Source organism: Lonchura striata, chromosome 27 (genome assembly GCF_050655825.1).
Source record: "Lonchura striata isolate lonStrDom1 chromosome 27, ASM5065582v1, whole genome shotgun sequence".
Taxonomy (NCBI): Eukaryota; Metazoa; Chordata; class Aves; order Passeriformes; family Estrildidae; genus Lonchura; species Lonchura striata.
This window is the reverse complement of record NC_140729.1, coordinates 9,301,890-9,322,814: the sequence shown is the minus strand read 5'-3', so window position 1 is coordinate 9,322,814 and position 20,925 is coordinate 9,301,890. Positions and strand designations below refer to the sequence as shown.

At 47.3% G+C, this 20,925-nt stretch overlaps 2 gene segments (V, D, J or C); both read left to right on the top strand.

The window, feature by feature from the left end:
* The first annotated feature begins 7,570 nt into the window (after positions 1-7,570).
* Positions 7,571-12,120, top strand: LOC110480576 (immunoglobulin heavy variable 3-5-like). The segment is given in 2 exon segments: positions 7,571-7,702; positions 8,913-12,120. Coding segments are annotated over 2 exon segments (441 nt in total).
* Positions 12,121-13,409: 1,289 nt separating this feature from the next.
* On the top strand, positions 13,410-19,978 carry LOC144247456 (T cell receptor delta constant-like). The segment is given in 5 exon segments: positions 13,410-13,802; positions 16,517-16,792; positions 17,413-17,484; positions 17,826-17,942; positions 18,026-19,978. Coding segments are annotated over 3 exon segments (429 nt in total).
* Positions 19,979-20,925: the final 947 nt, after the last annotated feature.

The window sequence follows — 20,925 nt, the reverse complement described above, 5'->3', positions numbered from 1 at the left end:
ACATATCATTGGTCTCTCTTGGTGTCTTTATCTTGACTCCTAGCGGTGACCGAGGCAACGCCGGAGCTTGGACCGTGCTAACCCAGCTGGTTCCTGGTAAGCCCGGGGCAGCGAGACCGCGGCAAACCCCGGTCCCCAGAGGGGACAGCTAGCTGGAAGGGTCCAGGGGGGCCGGGGAGGGACGGGGGACAGCAGCAAGTGACCCCTGAAAACCGCAGTTTACAAAGCAGCAGAGTCCTTTCTGCACCTCGTAACTTAAGGGGAGGGACTGCCTTTTGCAGCTCTGCCCCTTTCTTGCCCCCAGCCGCCACATCAATCTTTTAATTAAATTAATTCCAATTTGTTGTTCCTTTCCCTGATTCATCCATGTAGGAAAGCAGCAGGGAGGGTTGCTGTTGGGCTGTGCCACACTTTCCCAGTCTGTGTTAAACCTGCTTTTGCTGACACCTCTGGCAGTGAGTGTTTCATTGCTCTAAAGCCCTCATTTCATGACAGGGTCCCAGATTGTCCCCACTAAGCAGTGGCTTTTCACATTGCATTGGTAATGCAGAAAATGCAGCTTAACAAAAGAGGAGAATAGAAGTGTTTCCAGTCCAGTAGTAAGATTGTCTTGGTGTAGTTAATTGCACAAAAGGGTGACAATCTGCAGATCTGCCTCCTGGTGTCAGCTAAGTAGAGTTTTGTAGATAATGTGTGCTCCACATTAAAATAACCTTTGTTCAAAGAAGCACATTTGAATGTGGAGTTTCCTGAAATCTGAATAAATAATATTGTCCTAAAAGGGATCCCATAATACCAAAAGAATGAAGGATGATTATAAGCAGAACCCTTTGGTACAATACATTATGACAGTGCTATCCTGTTCTCCTAGAGATTAGTTTGTGTCCATGTTTGATTATTCTCATAGGGCCTTTGAATATCTCCAAGGGTTGAGCCACTGTCCCTGGAGACATTCAAAAGCCACCTGGACATAGTCCTTGGGAAACAGCTCCAGACAGTCCTGCTAGAGCGGGGGAGACCATGTCACCTCCAGATGTCCCTTCCAACATCAATCCTTCTGCATTTCCGTGACACCTTTCTCATACTGGGGGATATGAGAATATGTTTAAAATTTCTTTATATACCTTCAGTCAGGGGTTTTGTTCACATTTGCCCAGGGGGAAATGAACTGATGCTTCTTTCTAATGGACTGTTCCAGCATTCCAGGCCAGGGGAGATTCACATCTCAGCAGACTGAGAGCAGCACAAAAGATACACAAGAGATAATGAGCATTAATGAACATCAACTCCAAACATCAGCCCTGGCATGGTCAGAGACTCCTGGCCAGGGAAAAGATTGATAAGAGAAAAAAGAATGGGAACCAAAATAACATGGAAGATGACAGCATCAATAGGAAACCAAATACTGCAAACTGTGTAATTTGGGAGCAATGGACATTCAACCAATGAATTTCCCGTGGTTTTGACTGTATAAGTACAAGAAAACTCTAGTGAAAACCTTGAGTGATGGAAGGATTTTCACTGCATGACCTGTGCAATGTGTGGATGAAATGATTTCTCTTGCCAGTCTTGGTCAGAATAGAGCAATGCCCTGATTCTCTAACACTAAAAATGGCTGTTGGATAGTTTTTGTTTTTCCCACAGTTTTTCCTAACCACCCACAATGGGATCTTCAATAAAATATTTAAAGAAATTTGAGGAAAATTTTCACCTCTCATACATTTTCCTCCGCCTTGGTGAGTCTCACACATGGACTGTGGTACCTGACATCTGCCCTGCTGAGCAACTCAGGACATGGTGAGAGCTCTCCCCTGTGGCAGAGAACATTAAAGGCATCTTGAAAGAATAAACCTCTTTCCAAGAGGTTACTTCAGAAAGCATCATGAGGAACTTCAAGAGAATGGGCAATAGCAATATAACTTATAGTATCACTGAACCCTTCTGTTTTCTTATACCACATTAAAAATACAATGTAATAATCATATTCCTGCTTCTGCTGGGCAAAATCTGTCCTATTTTGTGTCCCAAAATCCAAAAAATTTCCTGACAAAAATAGATCTAATGTAAACTGAAAACCATTAGGAATATGGTGAATTACCTGACTGTAAGATAAGTTCTCTTTCTCCCTTTGCCTTATATTTCACTCAGAGTGTGTGGTCTGATCTGAAGTATTGGGAACCTGATCTTCCCATACAAAACTATTCAGGACTGGGGAGTGCAGAGCTCTTGAGAATGTCTGTCTTTCCAAAGCACAGCTTTGAAAATAGATGTCAGTTCCTGGACTTCTTTAGGGAGGGCTTTATTTGATTCCTGGCAATGCCAGAGCCTCCCATGATCAGGGCAATTTCTCATGTGTGACCTGAATGGAAACATAACCTGCAAGGAGACAGAGTAGAGACACCCCAGACTTCATTACATAGGCATATGTAACAGGAATTATGCACACATTATTTTATTTTGATAACAAATACTCACTGGCCATGGCTTGCTATGTCCTTGGGAGCACAGCAAGATCATCATTGGGACAGTAAATTTCTCCAACATTTGACAGGGTTCAGATCTAGAGGCCGAGAGTTTCTGTCCTCTTCCCAATCCCCTTTTCAGTGTCCACAGCCCCACACAAGATCAGCATGGGGAGCACCTATGGCAGCAGGCACAGGGTTAGGTCCCACAGCCACAGGAACAGCCCAAGCAGCCTTGGCACCAGTGCCTGCACACCTGGTACAACTAATTCTGAGATCAGATTTGTTTCCAGCCCACTCTGGGCAGATCTGCTCTTACCTCAAGCCTTCATGCCCCACACTGGATGCCAAATAAGGCTGTTGTGGCTCAGGAATGGTATTTTAGTGTTTTAGATATATTATTAGTGTTCCCACTGACCCACTCCAAAGCAAGCCTGAGGCTCTTTCACAGGATCACACAAAGTGGGATTATGGAGAGGGCTAAACAGAACAAGTGGGAGCACCCTGTGTGAAATACAGCCAGGAGGGCACCAAGAGCTTCAAGTTCTGCTCCTCCTGCCCCACCTCTCCCCCTCTATGACTGTTGTCATAGGCAGAGGGAGGGACCAGCAGGGACTGGGCCTGGGAGCAGTGACAGAGGCCCACGCAGGGCAGCTGTGGGCAGAGCTGCTGTGCAGGCAGACAGAAGGTGCAGAGAGGCCACCCAGAGCGGGCCTGGCCATGTGGAGTGCCCTGTGCGTGGGCTTCTTGCCCATTGTAGGTAAGTGAAGGCAAGGGCTGATGGCCCCAGGAGCTGAGCGTGGCCCTGGGCTCTGTGGGGCTCAGGGCAGCTGTGCTGAGCTCCTGCAGCCAGACCTGAGCCCCGGCTCCAGCTGCCCAGCCATGCCTGGGCAGCACGGGCAGAGCAGCCCTGCTCCTCTTGTGCCTCTGAGCTGGGCACCTGCAGCCCAGCTGCCTCCTCTGCAGCCTGGGCACACGCAGGGCACCTCGTGCTGCACTCAGATCTCAGGGCCCAGCGCTTTGCCCTGGCACTGGACACTGCTCCTGGGCCACTGCGGCCCCTCTGGCACACAGCAGCTGCAGCATGGCAGCACAGGGCACAAGCCCCACTGCCTGGGACAGACCTTTGTCTTTGCTGTGCTCACGTCGAGCAGTTCATGGGACAGGAGAGTGGGTTACTCACCATCCTGTCATGGCAAGGACAAAGGATTTGGTCCCTCTTGGTGAAAATCCTTCCTGGTTCTTTGGGGAAAATCAGAAAAATCTTCCTGTGTGACAGGATAAAGGAGGGAGGGAAATGTGGTGTCTCCTGCCTTGTGAGCCTTGCTACCTGCCACCAGCACTGCCCATCTGTGTCAGCTGGCTTCAAAGAGCAGGATTTTGTCCTCCCACTGCTCCAGTGCCTGTTCAAAGCCCACCAGCATTGCCCTGAACCATTGCTGAATCCTTGGGTGACTGTGCCTTGTTCTCGCTCTCTGCAGCAGTCACTGGCCAGGTGGCCTTGGAGCAGCAGCCCAGGAAAGTGACCGTGCAAGAGGGAAATGAAGTCACCTTGCAGTGCAGAATGAAGGGAGGTGCTATGAGCAGCTACTATATGTACTGGTACCGTCAGGGCCCTCGGGGTATGGAGTATATATCCAGTGGCAGTAATACCCATAAAAATTTCCAAGGTCGCTTTATTGGAAAAATGGAGAGCTCCAAGAACAACTTCACACTGCAGACCCTGGCAGCAGAGCAAGGTGATGCAGCAACGTATTACTGCGGAGCAGAACCACCCTGGAGCCACTCTGCAGCAGAGTGAACCAAAAACCAACATATGGGGAAGACAGATCTCCCTGCATTTCCTCCTAGCAGCTGCACCCCAGAGCACCTGTCAGGCAATGGCAGGTGCAGGAAACATCCCTCTGGCTTGGTGGCACTAAAAGGCACTGCAGGGAGGGCTGCTATCAGGGCTGGTACCATTTATGGTGCAGGAGGGTCTGTCCTGGGAACTGCAGAGGCTGTCTGGGAAAGCGCAGGTTTAGTGCACGTTGCCTGGGCTGCTGTCCAGCACAGCCTCATTTCTCCTCTGTGCCTTGGCTGCAGAGCCATGGGATGATGGAGATGTGTTGCTGTAGCTTCCAGAGCTGTGCTGGATGCAGCCAGGCTGTTTAGGAAAGCCAGATCAGCAGGGATGGCATTGCTCTACAGGGTGGCTGCTACAGAGCACCTGACCAGGAAGAATTTGAGAAGGTGTGGTGAGTTGACTTTGGTTGTCCTCCAGGGGCTCAGCAAGATGCTGTTTGAGTTGTCCTGTGCAATTAGATGTGGGAAAAAAATATGCAATTAATGCTTGTGGGTTGAGATAATGACAGGGAGATGTCCCAGCAGTGCCACCATGGGCAAACACATGGATTTGGGGAATGGAATTTAAGTAATTCCCTATCAAAATCAGAGTAAGTTAATGAGAAATATGAACAAATCATGAAACATCTCCTGCACCTGATCACTGTACAGGAATCGTGAATGTGGTTTGCAATCTGTTCAAAACATTTTTTTCCCTGCCTTTACTTCTGTCTCATTCTCTTTCCCCATTTCAGTGTTGAGTCCAACCCTATTTTCCAGGAACCTCTCCAGTGCACGTTCTTTTCTCTGACTGCAGTTCCTCACAAACTCCTCCAGCACAGTGAGTCTTTTCCACGGGGTGCAGCCCTTCAGGAACAGACCGTGGCACTCTGGCTCCCCTGTGGGACACAGGTCCTGCCAGAAAACCTCTTCTGGCTTGGGCTACTCACTCCATGGAACCAGAGCTTTTGTTAGGAGCTTGCTCCAAAAGGAACCTTTCCATGGAATCACAGATTTTTTCTGGCCTTGTCCTGTTGCTCCTGGGCGGGGACCCTCACTGTCTGCAGGGACAGTATCTGTTGCTCCATCAATTGCCATGGTCTGCAGAGGGACAATCTACATCACCATGGTTCTCTTCACTGTGGACATCAGGGCAATCTCTGCTCTGGCACCTGGAGCATCTCCCAGCCCTCACTCCTGAGGGACACTCAGCACACCTTTGGGAAGTGGGAATTGGGCTTAGCCATGTTTATAGCATTCTACAGTGAGACAATGGCTCTAACTGGGTGATGAGAGAGTGGATGTTGTGCATTCTTCATTCCGTTGTGCTCTCAGCACTGACTGCCCTGGATCTTTTTGGTCAAAGCCTGTTATTATGGACTAGAGAAGGGCTCAGTGACATGGATTGTGCAAGGGTACATCTTCCTTGCTCCAGCCTCTCTCCCTAGACTCTGGGAAATGAAATTCCTGAAGGCTGATCTGGCTGCTGAAGCCTGAGGCGAATAAAGCATTCATGACCTCTGCCCTGTCCCATATCCTGTGTGACCTGGTCCCCATCCCATTCAGCAGTGGGCCCACGTTTCCCCAGACTCGTTTGTCCATGCATGCTCCTGGCATGTGTTCCTGACTCCTTGCTCACTGGGGAGGAATCCTCTTCAGCCTGGAGAGGACATGGACAGAGGAGAAGAAATGCAAGGAAGGGCCATGAACACAAGGAAGGGAACAGCTGACATGTAAGGAGAGCCTGGGTTGTTTGGTGAGCAGAAGAAAATGTTGAGGGAGATCTGACACTGTAGGAATACGTGAGACTCTTTAAATTCCATTCTTGAGGACATTCCAAACTGAACAGGACAAGGTTGTGGGCACCTCCTCCACCTGACCCCATCAGGCAGCTCAGCCCTACACAGCTGCTCCCTCAGTCCCCCTCACTGAGAAAATGTGTGTTTTGACAGAAAGAGACTTGGATAAACAAAGCAAAATCAGCACACAAAAACCAAGCAACATCAAGAATTAATTCCTGACTTCCCACTCTCACAGAGGAGCAGCAAAGCTGACTCCTCTTCTGCTCCCCTTTCCTTATGCCTTTTCTGGCTCTCCACAAAGAACAGCACCAGGTCTGATGGCCACACTGAACCTTTATGAGAGAGCTTGGGAGCCTGTACCTGTGTCTGCAGCCTTACAGAACCACAACACACCCTAGGTTCTGACAGAAGAACACACACCACAAATACAGGAAACAACAGAAATACAGAAAACAAAACCATGCTGAATAGCTCTTCTTATGCATCTCATTTCCCCAACCCAAATTTCCTTTGTATCATTTTCAAGTTTCCCTGGTTCCTTTTCAGCTTTGAAACTTGCAGCCTGAAGGGGACGCAGGGTTGTCCTCAACACTCCTGTTGCACAAGTTACTTCTGGAAGTCCTCAGTGACAAAAGCTACAAAAGGAAAGGGTTAGCTCCAATATTTTCCTGCTTAAAAGAAGGAACAGTACCTGAGACTGGGAGCTCTGACCTCAGGGCTGCTTTGTCCTGATCACCCACCTCCAGGCAGCTCTTCCCAGCTCAGAATACCCCATAACAAGAGGAGATCAGGAGATGATTTATTCTTCAAAGAAACCAGACACTGAACCATGTCCAGAAGTGGAGCCAACCAGAATCCTGGACACATTCCAGCCCCTGCATGGGGCCTGATTTTCACAGAATGAACTTTCCTGCACCACTGACCACTTGTCTGCAACACCTGCATGGGACCAGGGTATAGGGACCCAGCACAGGACAAGCACTCAGGGATTATGTGAGCAAGAGTCACTGATCAGGCACCGTTCAGACCTGCTTTTCTCTGAAGCAGGATCTGCTCATAGAGCAGGTGAGGGCACAGACCCGAATTTAGGCAAAGTATAAAATAATAAAACCCCTTTGTAATTCTCTGCTTAGCACCCTTGTCTCCCTGTTCTGGTGATAAACAACTGACATGGCAAAGTGGGGAGCCAAGATATGCCCCCGGCAGTGCTGAGGAGAGAAGAGCCACCACCTGGCTCAGCTGCTGGCAGCATTTCAGCCCCGGATCCCAGTGACATTCTGTGCTACAAAGGTGAATTTCTGGGTGCGTTGTCCACGAATCGCTCGGGTCCCTTTGGCAGAACGCGCCCTCCAAGCGCTCAGCGCTGCTCTGTGTGCGTGGCCCAGCCCTGGCCAGCACTGCTCCCGCCCCTTGTCCCTTGTCCCGGGCCCGGGGCGGTGTGCCGGGGCGGGCGGAGGCACCGGCGCTGCCCCGGCGAGGCGGGGCCGGGCGGCAGCGGCCCGATCGCGGCTCCGCTCGGCTCCTGTGCGGCTGCCGCGGGGCCGGGGCCGGCAGCGATGTTGGCCGGGCCGGGGCCGGGGCTGCTCGCCTTGGCCTTGGCCTTGTGGCCGGCAGGTGAGAGCCGGGCGGGGAGGGCGGCGAGCCCGGCCGGGGAACGAGGGACAGCGACAGGGACAGGCTGGAGCAGGAGCGCCAACAGGGACAGGGACAAGAACAGAGGCTGGGGAAAGGACAGGAGCAGAGGTAGGGCAGGGAACACGGGCAAAGGCTGGCACAGACTCAGGGACAGGGGCTGTGGGCCGGGGCTGGCGGCTGTGACTGTGCTGGGCTGTGGGTACCAGGGCACCGGGACAACGCCCTCGGTCCGCGGTCGGGCCCTGCCCGATTCCTGCGCTCTCCCTCCGCAGGGCTCTGGGCACAGCTGAGGCTGCAGGAGGCCGGCGGAGGGCTGCGAGCGCCCGGGGACTCCGTCACCCTCTCCTGCCGAGGGTCCGGCTTCACCTTCGAGAATCATTATGTTCGGTGGTACCGTCAGGCACCCAGAAGCAGATTCGAATGGGTGTCCTGGATAAGCCATTACTCATCACAGATTCAGTTTGGGTCAGCATTGGAAGGTCGAGCCACAGCCTCCAGGAACAATTCCCACTCTCTGGCATTTCTCAGCCTGCATCTCCTCCATGCCGGGGATGGTGCCCGCTACTTCTGTGCTGTTCGCACAGAGACACAAAATCCAGCTGAGGTTGAACACAAACCACCTGTCAGCATCTCAGCTCTCTGCCTCAGAGCTGGAAGGGGCTTGCGTTGCCCTGATGCTCAGGGTTGCTGTAGACTCAGAACAGAGTTTTCAAATGTTTGATTCTAACAGGGGCATCCTACCTTTTGCTCTCCCCAAATGAGCTCTAACCTGTATGTTTATCTTCTTCCCATGGGTCATGCTGATTGACTTCTCATTTTAGCTTTGAAGTAATTTCCCTGTTTCCATTGTTTTCCAGCATTACAGGTACCCAATCCAAAGGGTCAGGTGTGTGAATAGTCTTGCTATGGTTTTAGGCACAGCTCATGTCCACTCAGTCCAGCCCACAGGTTCTGCTGCCTGAGGGGTGAGCAGAGGAAACGGGGAATTCTAGAGGGTCATTAGGGAGCTCAGTGGGAGAATGGGGAGGCTGTGTGTGAGCTAAGATTCTACGGGGAGCAAGAGTTTTTGAGCAGATGGGTTTGCAGCTGCTGGATCCTGGACATCACAAGCAGAACCACGCGGACATGGTGGAGTAGATTGATTGCTTAAGCTGTTCCTTTTTGTTTACCCTTGTCTCCTGGATTGCAGGTGGCCTTTCTTGGGTGAAGACAGAGGCCTCAGGCCCTACAGTAGGGAAGATCTCAGAGTCTGTCTGGTTCACCTGTCACATCTCTGGTGTAGCCATCACCGATAGCAACTACGCGTGGGACTGGATCCGGCAGACTCCTGGCAAAGAGCTGCAGCACCTAGTGATGCAGTATCCTTTCACACAGCTCCAGCACATCGCTTCATCCTTCCAGACCCGAGTCAACAGCTCTGCAGACCCCTCCAGGAACCAGCTGTGGCTGCAACTGCTCTCACCAGTAACTGCAGACACAGCCACCTATTTCTGCAGCATGAGAGAACTTGAAAAGGGCACAGTGCTCGAAACGCAGGCAGGACCAGGGCAGAATTGGAAGGAGGGGCTTTAATCTAGCCATATCGTTTGTGGTTGCTGCAAGGCAAGGCAATTCCCAGACTTCTCAAGACTAGTCTGGGCTGTTTTTTGCAGAAACAGATGCAGAGGTGTTACAGCAATAACAACAGCAGTATTCCCACAAGCAAACCCCAAACCATTAACATGTTGTTAACGCCTTCCTTCCATCTCAACATCTCCCACAGGCAGAAAGAACCAGGGAAAGAGGATGTTTTGGTTTGTTTGTTTGTTAAGAATGGGATTTGTTTGGTTTGAGTAAAGCTAATTTTCTTCATATTAGCTCAAATGGGACTATGTTTTGAATCGGTGCTGGAAAGATTGTGTGTAATTCAGGGATGTTTAAATTATTGCTGAGCAGTGCTTACATGGAGTCAAAGCCTCCTCTGCTCCTCACTCCACCCACCAGTGAGTAGCTGAGGGTACACAAATCTGGGAGAGAACACAGCTGGTTCAGGTGACCCCAGCTGACCAAAGGGGGATACCAGGCCATAGGACATCATGTTCAGCATATAAAGATAGGGAAGAAGAAGGAAGGTGGTGGACATGTAGCCACTATGTGTGATGGAGTTCTGCTTTTCAGGATTAGGCTGGACTTCTGCCTAAGAGTTGGAAGTTGTGAATGGATTCCTTGCTTTGCTTTGCTCGCAAATGCAACTTTTGCTTTATTTATAAAAGTGTTATTTATTAAACCCATGACTTTTCTGACTTTTACCCTTCCAATTCTCTCCCCACTTCAATAAGGGGAAAGGGGGAAGAAGTCATGTGGTGCTTAGTTGCCATCAGTGGTTAAACCATGACAAATAAACACAATGGGCACTGGAAGAGCTGCAGTTGTAGCATGGAAAGGTGGAACTCTACTGCATTTGGATACTTCATGATGTTTAGGGAGCCTCACAGTAACATTGCAGCAACACATAACAATAGTCAATTAATTGTATCTGAGGAAAGAGCAACACTGCACCAGGAACTGCACTGCTAAGCTGGACTTTCCCAGGACATGATGAAAAACTCCTTCCCTGCACTCCTAGAGTTGGCTCCATGTGAATAAACACGGGCGTTTTTCTTCTGAGCACTGTGCATTCATTTCTTTCTTTAGAAGTGTAGGCTCTCATGGAAGACCTGTGCAAATGATCCATGGGCTTGTTCCTGAGCACAATGCCTGAGGCATCCCATACAGGAGCTACAGATGCCAGAGGGTCAGGCAATTGTCCCCAGGCTTTGCCCCAGTTCCACACTTTTTCTCGATGGAAGAATTGCTGTAGTGGATTAATCTCAGAGCTATTCAACACAGCGCTGCCAAAAGCCAAAAACACAAAGGTAACCACTTGATTTCTTTGGTCACCTCCTTCTTTTCTTGCAGGTGTCAGAAGTCCAGGGATTTCCTCAAGGAGATATTCCAGCTCACTTCAAATCACTGCTTTTCGTTCTTTCCATAGTGGATGGACAGTGACTTACTGCTTCACCTTCAATATCTAATTTTCTATGATCACCTGTAGTGTCTCCAAGGCATCCACGACCAGGTGTTATTTTTTTCATAGAGCATCCTCTGGAGCAGTATTAAATGCTCAGAACTAGAGTAATGGAGAGGAAGAGGAAAATAAAAACCAGCACTTCAAATACATGAAAAAGGAGACATCACTGGAAAACTGAAAAATCCCCAAATGTTTTTGTAGAACTGTCTAGCACAGTGTGAACTACGTACCACAGTGAATGAAAACAACTGAACCACCACACACAAACTGAGTCCCTCCCTTGTCTTGAATGGGGAAACATGGTGGCCCTACCTCATCTCGTTTTCCCCAGACAACTCTGTGCACATAGACCAATTTGATTCCCAGAATTACTCAAAGAGCAGAAAAATCTATTTTTCCAAGACCAATTTCTTCACCATTCAACAGGAGATCTTGGCTCTTGCAAACAGGTTCCAGGAGCTAATCTCTGACCATGAGCAGCTCTCCTAGACCCCTCCTCTGTCCAGGACTGTAACCCATGGGATTCCTCCCAGAAGATCCCAGATTTTGCTCGCCTGAAGCCCAGGGATCCAGTCCTGTTTTTGCATTACTCTCTTCTCTCTGGACCCTGAGCTCAAGCAGTGCAAGGTCACTGCAGCCAAGGCTGCCCCAACCTCCTCACATCCACCACCAATTCTTCCTCACTGGCACGTAGAGGTTCAGCTCACCAGACACTTGTGTCAGTAAGTTTGCATCATTCCATGCCAGAAAACTCTTGAGTGTGTGTGCTCAGCTCTGCTGTCCTGCCATCAGACACCTGACACACTTCTAGCACTCCCTGAGGACCAGGGCCAAGAAATCTCCCATTTGGCCTTGCCTGTTTCTTCTCCATCAGGTGATGTGTAGTAGCAACAACCCACCAGAGTGTCCCTGCTGCTGATGTGGCCTCTGACCCTGACCCAGCCACTGTCAGTTTGCTTACTGCACATCCCAAAGCACAGATTCCAGCTGTTCCCTCAGAGAAAGGGTAGTGCCCACTTGTTGCCATTCCAGCCTGTCTTCCCTGAAGCCTGGCTTCAGTCACTCCAATGCTCCTGGGAGCTCACCCACCACATCTCCATGATCCCACAGCTCTGCCTCCAGCCCGCAGAGTTTGAACTCAAAGCCTGAAGAGGAGAAGGCTCCAGAGAGACCTCAGAGCACCTTTCAGTGCCTAAGGGGCTTCAGGAGAGCTGGAGAGGAACTTTGGAAAAGGTCCCGAGTGACAGGACATGGCAGAATGGCTCCCCACTGCCAGAGGGCACAATTAGTTGGGATACTGGGAAGAAATTTGTGGCTGTGAGGGTGATGATGCTCTGGCATATATTTCCCAGAGCATCCCCATCCCTTGAAATGTCCAAGGCCAAGATGGACTGTCCTTGGAGCAACCTGGGACAGTGGAAGGCTCCTGACCATGTCTTAGGGATTGGAAGTAGATGTTATTTATGCGCCCTTCCAACCCAACCCAACTCAACCCAACCCAACCCAACTCAACCAAACCCAACCCAACCCAGCATTGTGTCTTGCAGAGAAGCCCAGGTCATGTGCCCTGACCTACACTGAACAACACATTTCCCTTCCTGGGTCATGGCAGCTGTCCCACCACTTCTCTCTGCTGTCCACAAGGTCACTGTCCTGCACCTATTGGTGGAGCTCTAATGTCTTGTGTTTGTTCCCCCACTCCATGTGCTTCTGTAAAGAGGCACCCAGCCACAGTAATTTCACAGAGGATTTTCTTTTCCCCCACAGATATTCCTCAGGTATGTGCACACTCTCACAGTGCACCCCTTTCAGCCTTTTGGTTTTTCATTATTTTCAAGCCTGTCCTGTTCGTATCATTCCTCATCTGTTTCACACCAACATTTCCTGATGGGCACAGACTCAACAAGCCCTTCCTTTGTTACAAAAGGCAGGGATGGGCTCTTGAAGCTGCAGAGTCTCAAAAGTTGAGTCTACCTCTGGCTATCAAGGGTTTATGACACAGAAGTTGAATATCATGAAGGATTTGATCAATGTACAACATCTCCATTACTCTTTGATCTCACTCCCAAGGTTTCAGTGCCTCCTACACAAGAAAGAACAATAATTTTGTCTACTTTCACCTCTTACCAAAAACATCATAAAGACTATCTAAGGTACTAAATGACCCCCAGACACCAATTCTAAGAGACCAGAGAGCAGATACCTCTTGCTTCTGAGCACTGAAACAAAGGGGGAAGAGTGTGGGGCTTTCAGCAAGTCAGAAGAATTTTTAGAAAGGCTTTGATATGACAAGAAAAGTAATGATTATTTTCCTGCTTTATATCCAGCTTAACTCCCTCAGACTTTTCAGAGGGGCCATGTTATCCCCAAGTTCTCATTTACAACTCAACCTCATTGATATTATCTTAGATCCTTCCTTGAAAGCCATATGGTGTTTCTTATGTGGTACGTTGGATCTCAAACCACTGAAGAAGTCATGTGACTGCCTGTATAATCCAAAATTCTGTGTAGTGGAACAGAGACAGTTTTTACAAGGAAACAGATCACTGTGTACAGGGGCCAGAGTACCACAATGATATAAACAGCATAGAGACCTGTACAAAAACAAAGAGAGGGGGAAAAGGTGAGATATTTTGGGAAAGAAAGAAGATGAGTAACTCTAGTGATCAGGAAGAGAAGTACAACATTCCTCCTATATTCTCTTTTACCCTGGAAAGATAAAAGAGCTCATAGGGATTCTAAAAATGGAAGAAAGGGAGAATTTGGAAATTCTGTACTCAATCAAGCTATTTGAAATCATTGAACAATAAAATTAATATTTTTCTATTTCTGGTTGTGGAAGTAAATGTACCTCTGGATCTTCTCATGGATTTACACCCATGGATAACTAAGACAACCGGTTTTCATCACTTGTTTTTAAAACACTTTTGAACACCCCGAGGAAAGAGTGAGTTATTGGAATAAGTCTTAGCAGTGTGTGAACAGATAAGCTTATCTTTGGACCAGGGACATCTCTCACAGTTGTACCAAGTAAGTGATGTTTCTTTATTCCTAAAAATTAATTTAAAATTAAGATGGACGTGGACAAAAGACTTTTAAGGTTTGGGTTCACTGAAAGAATTTTCAGCTGCAATAATCCCTTGAAAGCACTCGCTCTCCAGCCAGGCTTTGCAGCCCAACCTTCAGCTTGGAGCTGCTCAGGAAGGTTTCCCAGGAACAACTGGGCTGATTCTGCATAGCACCATTATTCCATGATCCCCAAACAGCAGGAGGGCACTGTTTAGCACGTGATGGCTGATTCCCACTTTGGGCAGCACTCTGGCCCAAATTTACTGTGCAGTGTCCAATTCTCCAGTGGACTTGCACTGACTGACTTGGGGCAGGAATGCAGAGCTCAGTGAAGAGCTCACAGTGCTGAGGAGCTTTGAGACAGATCTGTAACTGCCTGCTTTGAGAAGTTCTGCTTTGACACTGGCACCACACTGACAGTGTCCCCAGGTTAGGAATTCCACTGCCATAGGGCCAGACAGGAAGGAGGTTAAATAGCCTTGGGCTTAAATTCTCACCAAGTGCCTCATATCCAAGAGCTCCTGGAATGAAAGACAGTTGTCTGCCAGATTGTGTGGGTTCCGAAAAACCCAATGTGGGGAGTAGGGATTATAAGAAGCCTTAATTATTCCGAAATTTCTTTGGAATTCCATGATGAACAGTAAAGTTGCATGTCACCTCAAGTGAAGTTATCATTCTAAAGAAAGATTTCAGACTTCATTCTGAAGACAGACCTGATGTTTTTATGGAGTTAAATTATTTTCTTTTCCTAGCTAGGCAGCATATTTGCACAGCTGCACAGAAATCCTGGTATTATACTCGATGCTAAAAAGATGTTGGGCCTTAAGTATCAAAGTCCCTTTTGAGACTGCTGAAATACTTAATAAGTTCAAGACAAAGTTTGCAGGATTTTAGCAACCTTTTGGTTCCGAATTCCTTTGGGAGATACTAATCTGCATTTTAAGACATTTAGAGCACACAAACTTTATTATCCAAATATTTTGAGAATTCCCCTAATTCAAAATCACATAAAATAACAAACATTTGTGCCACTATGGAATTCTCCAGGCATATTCTGTTGAGGCCTCAGTTAAGGATAGAGAAAGTTTCCTTTTTGGTTGGGGTTGGATTATTCCCAATTAACATCCATTGAGAATGCTAAGGCCCATTACTTTCTGGAAAATAGGGCTCCTCCTGGGACTTTATAAGACAAAAGTGAAAGAGAACAACTTTTTGTCCAAATAAATTTTCTGAACAAAAGATATTAATCCCTTCCAGAAGCAAGCAGTGGTAGGAATTCATGGCGGTACTGTCAGGTAATGCAAACTAGTGGGACTTGAGTGAGACTTCTGGGGTCAGATAAAACAAATTTTCTGCTCCCTGAACCACCATTGCACTGTGTACATTATTGCTTGCTGATGATCTTGCCCAGGGAGCTATTGTAGAGAAGCAGCCTGTTTGTATTCTGGCTGTTTGGAAAGCCTGGAGAGGAGAGCACATGAAAAGCCTTTCAAGGTCTTCTCAGAGAACACAGAATGCACAGGACTGACAGGCTCTGGCCAAGCATGGTACAACAGCTGGGAAGGAAATGTGTAGAGGAAGAATAGCAAAATGAGCCCTTTTTGATATACGCATTTTAACTGTGCGTTACTGCTGCTCTTGTCTTTGGGAATGGAACTCAACTGACTGTGGAGCCAAGTAGGTATCCTTTATACATTACCAATTTCTGAATTGTTACCTTTCATTTTCCCCCTTTATAAATATTTTATCCCCCCTAAAATTCATGCAGACACTCATTCCTGTTTTTCAGTCACTAATTAGACTTTCTAGGTCTACTCTTTTCCATGCAACTAGACAATTTATATGTAAAAATAGTCTTACCCACTTATAAATGCTGGCAAAGGATGTGAACTCCACAAGAGAAGTTCTCTCTGCTATCATTCTGAATTTCTTTGGGACATACATCTATCCACTTATTCAGGCTTCTTCATAAAATTTTCATAGTCATTGTTGGGTTTTGAAGTCATGCTTGGACTGTCTAAAGGGAAATAAATTGTCTGTGGAAGTTGCCATACAAGTTCCTAAGGTTATCTATTTTGTGCGAGTTAAAAATACAACACTGATAGCAGAGAAGTGTCCAAAAGCATAAAATATAATCTTATGCAACATTTCTGTACTAGTTTTGTCTTACTAAGTTGTTCAGAGTTTGGATTCAACTGAACTGGTCAAATCAAGTTAATGGATGTTCAATTTATGTTGGGTATCTGGGAGGGAGAGTAAAACAAAGAGGTGTATTCACTTATGTCTGATGAATATGCAAGGCAATTCAGATAGAAATGTTATGTTTCGGAATTAAATTGCTGAGAAAGGAGAACAACTGGACTCTTGGAGTGGCATTCATAAAGTTCCCCTCTTGTTTGTAGGTCCATTATAAAATCAAGGGTTCACTTAGAAGCACGAGATTTGGCAAAAGGAAGTTGTGATCCTGTGGGATTAAATACCTTAAAAAATATGCCACTTATATCCGTTTCTGCTTTGACCTTTTGAAAGAACCAGCAAGAAAAAAAGACCACAAAATTGGTAGCCAATGGTAGAAATTACTCCCAGCTGGAGTACATGTGAATTTTTGTTCACTCAGCATTCGGGCAATCCCACAGTTAAATCAATCTTGTCCAAACCTTGCTTTCTCTTTACAGACATTCCAGAAACTTCTGTCCCTCAACTCATTGTGATGAAATCAAAGAAACTGAAAGAAGGGGGAAGCTCTGGGAAAGCAGCTTGCTTGGCAAGGAACTTCCTTACAAAGGACATCAGCTTGGAGATGCCTTCTCAGGAAGTTGTATATGAACAGAGCACATCCATTTGGACGTCAGAGGGGTTGTACAATGCAATTAAAGTGGTCAATGTGACAAAAGACACAGAGGTGACCTGCACGGCCAAATCCCACAACAGCACGAAAACAACACAGCCAGGTACAGTTTGGTGGCACAGCTGTCACTTGTTTCTGGAGACAGTGGCCTGTGGGGCTTTGTGTTCTCTTTGACAGCACTGCCCTGGGCAGCCAGCAGAAATGAGACAGACATTGGGTACTTCAGCAGGGAGGGCTGAAAGATGGTTCAAAGCATCTGAAAGAAATGGCTTCAACTATTTATCTACCTTGACATAGTGTTTTGCGGAGAGAAGAAGGAAAACACAATCCATTTGTTCAAAATATGAATTTGCTTATGACAAAATATTTTACCCTGTAGCAGCAAACCTGCTGCAGTGCAAACTCGAACAGATTTTCTAAAACCTACACAAAGTTAAAGGTGGGGTGTGCTGTGAGGTTTTTTCCTAAATATGTTTTCTATTTTCTGTCATTATATTTTTACTCCTGAAGGTCTTTCATATAGTATAAAACCAATGCAGGAATTCTCCTGTTTCCTGCAACGGCATGGAGAAATTATCTCCTCCAGTTAATGTTGGAATTAATGACTGAGTATCGGAGCCCCAATTTTCCTCAGTTCCTAGAGGAAATGTCACCTGAAGATTTCTTTTATCCTGTATAAGAGCTGGATTTTGTTTAAAATGCCTTTTCTTTATCATACTACAGAAGAGGAGGCTGAAGAGCCCGTAACAGGGACCAGTGACAAGGTTTGCAACAGCACAGACCCCTCAGAACAAGGTGAGTTACCCAGACAGGATGTGAAGTTACATTGCTGCCTGGGGGATAAAGGCATGGAAATGTATTTTCTCCAGGGCAGAGGACTCAGAACACAATGCATTCAGCAGACACAAGCTGCTCTTCCAAGGTTGCTCCTGCAGTTACACACAAGCCCCAGAAAGCAAAAAGCAACAGAGACACACCCTGGGCTCCCCTGTTGTTGCCATATTCTCTATCGACTCTTCCTCTGCTGCTCTTCCTTTCCCTGAAACTGTCTCCTGTGGTTTTTCCCATTTTCTGCCAAGATCACAACATCAAAACCCAGACCATGATCTCTCCCCTCTTTTCTGGTCACTGAGCAGACCCTGAAGGGCAAAGAGTGAACATGCTGTCCATGGCTGTGCTGGGTTTGAGAGTCCTGCTGGCAAAGAGCATCGCCTTCAATGTCCTCATGAGTGTCAAGTTCTTTCTTTTCTGAGGTAAGGGAGCTCACAGATGTCAAACATTGGTTCACATGCCCAGTTTCATTAAATGTACTTTAAACCTCCCTTTGCTCTTCCAGACATGGGGAATGAAGACAAGAGGAACCCAAAGAAGAGCAGTAAAGAACGTGAACCAGCAGCACAAGGGGCTTGAACAAGCAGGGGCAGAGCTGCTGACAGAGACCACGCAGGACACAAGGCAGCACCTTCCCCTGAAGACACTGAATACTGTTCACTCCTGCCTGGCCAGCTGATTTACACTGAAGACCTTTAAGTGCTTTTGCTGTTTCCTCTCCTCTGCCAACTGAGGAGAGTGGATTTATCCTCATCCTCCTGCTGAGTAGTTCTCCCCACTCTTCTGGCATTTGCACACAAGTCTCCAACCTGCTTCAATAGCTTTGAAGACTCCAATGCTCACACTAGATAGATGGCCTTTTATAAGTACCTTTCCCTGGCGTGTTGTGTTACTGCCAGTGGAACTGGAGTAGCACTGCTGAGGGAATTCAAACACAGTAGCTGCCATTTCTAGCTTCTTCTTTTAGAAAGTGTCAATAACAAAAAGTGTCTATTGTAGATAAGAAAAGCTGTGTATGATCTGAAGTGATTTAATTCAGCCAGATAATGTTCATTTCTTCATGAAGTCTGATTACTTCTGCAAAATGAATTGCACCAGCATTTTAGATTTCTGTAGTAGTGTCAGAAATAAAGTTTTAAGGCCACTATACTGTGAGTTTTCTCTGTTTTCTCTTCCGAACCAGAGATGGAAATTGATGAAACTCCCCTAAAGCCCACTGGGATCTGAAACACAGCTTTGATAATGCAGATTTCCTGGTGGCAGAATGTGTCTTTTGCAGGCTTTGTGCAGGGAAGGGTCTCTGGCACATTCAGGAGCTTCAGTAAGGAGAATCCTTCCTGAAGGTACGAGACAGGAAAACACTCATACCAGCAGAGAAGAAGCCCTGCCGTTGTTTTGCACTAAGGGAGAGAAGGAAGGGGCCACCAGAAAATAATTTGGTGTGGCTTGATGGAGTGATAATTTCCATAGCAACTCAGTTCTTACCTAAGAGAGCCCAGCCCACACCTTCCCCACCTCATGCCCCTCTCCCAAGCTATAGGCAGGATGCTGTGGTCACCATTTCTGACTCAGTTACACCAGGCAGCATTAACCCTCCCCTGCTTTTGACAACACAAGATAACCACATCCTGGCGGGGAAATAAGGCTTTGCTGTCCCTGCCTGAGTTCCTGCTGCCTTCAAGAGAGCCTCTGCACAGGACACAGCAAGGGGTGCTGCAGTGAGCCTGCTCAGCTCAGACCCTCAGGTCCTGCAGACACCCAGAGAAGAGCCCCAGCCCCTGCAGAAGCTCTGTAGAATTTGCATGGCAAATCCAGATCCAGTGAAATGCTCATGTACCGCACTCTACCACCAGACTGTCAGTCAGGGAGAGCCCTTCACCAGTATTTTTATCCTTATTTTGCAATAACACCCAGAATATTTTCCTCAAGCAAACCACACCTTTTCCCAGTCCCTCTGGTAGATTTATATTTTGATAATACTCTCTCAGACACAACCAGAGGAATCAGAAGGACAGTAGGGGAAGGTCATTGATTAATGCTCTTATAATCCCTCAGTCATAAAGTCTTGATGATGTCTGGGACTAGGATTGGATCCATCCACACCTCCTCTAGAAGGAGTTTACTGTTGCTATCATGCCCAGGGCAGCGAGACCGCGGCAAACCCCGGTCCCTGGAGGGGACAGCTAGCCAGAAGGGTCCAGGGGGGCCGGGGAGGGACGGGGGACAGCAGCAAGTGACCCCTGAAAACCGCAGTTTACAAAGCAGCAGAGTCCTTTCTGCACCTCGTAACTTAAGGGGAGGGACTGCCTTTTGCAGCTCTGCCCCTTTCTTGCCCCCAGTCGCCACATCAATCTTTTAATTAAATTAATTCCAATTTGTTGTTCCTTTCCCTGATTCATCCATGTAGGAAAGCAGCAGGGAGGGTCGCTGTTGGGCTGTGCCACACTTTGCCAGTCTTTGTTAAACTTGCTTTTGCTGACACCTCTGGCAGTGAGTGTTTCATTGCCCTAAAGCCCTCATTTCATGAGAGGGCCCCAGACTGTCCCCACTAAGCAGTGGCTTTTCACTTTGCATTGGTAATGCAGAAAATGCAGCTTAACAAAAGAGGAGAATAGAAGTGTTTCCAGTCCAGTAGTAACATTGTCATGGTGTAGTTAATTGCACAAAAGGGTGACAATCTGCAGATCTGCCTCCTGGTGTCAGCTAAGTAGAGTTTTGTAGATAATGTGTGCTCCACATTAAAATAGCCTCTGTTCAAAGAAGCACAATTGAATGTGGAGTTTTCCTGAAATCAGAATAAATAATATTGTCCTAAAAGGGATCCCATAATACCAAAAGAATGAAGGATGATTATAAGCAGAACCCTTTGGTACAATACATTATGACAGTGCTATCCTGTTCTCCTACAGATTAGTTTGTGTCCATGTTTGATTATTCTCATAGGGCCTTTGAATATCTCCAAGGGTTGAGCCACTGTCCCTGGAGACATTCAAAAGCCACCTGGACGTGGTCCTTGGCAAACAGCTCCAGACAGTCCTGCTAGAGCGGGGGAGACCAAGTCACCCTCAGAGGTCCCTTCCAACATCAATCCTTCTGCATTTCCGTGACACCTTTCTCATACTGGGGGATATGAGAAGATGTTTAAAATTTCTTTATATACCTTCAGTCAGGGGTTTTGTTCACATTTGCCCAGGGGGAAATGAACTGATGCTTCTTTCTAATGGACTGTTCCAGCACTCCAGGCCAGAGGAGATTCACATCTCAGCAGACTGAGAGCAGCACAAAAGATACACAAGAGATAATGAGCATTAATGAACATCAACTCCAAACATCAGCCCTGGCATGGTCAGAGACTCCTGGCCAGGGAAAAGATTGATAAGAGAAAAAAGAATGGGAACCAAAATA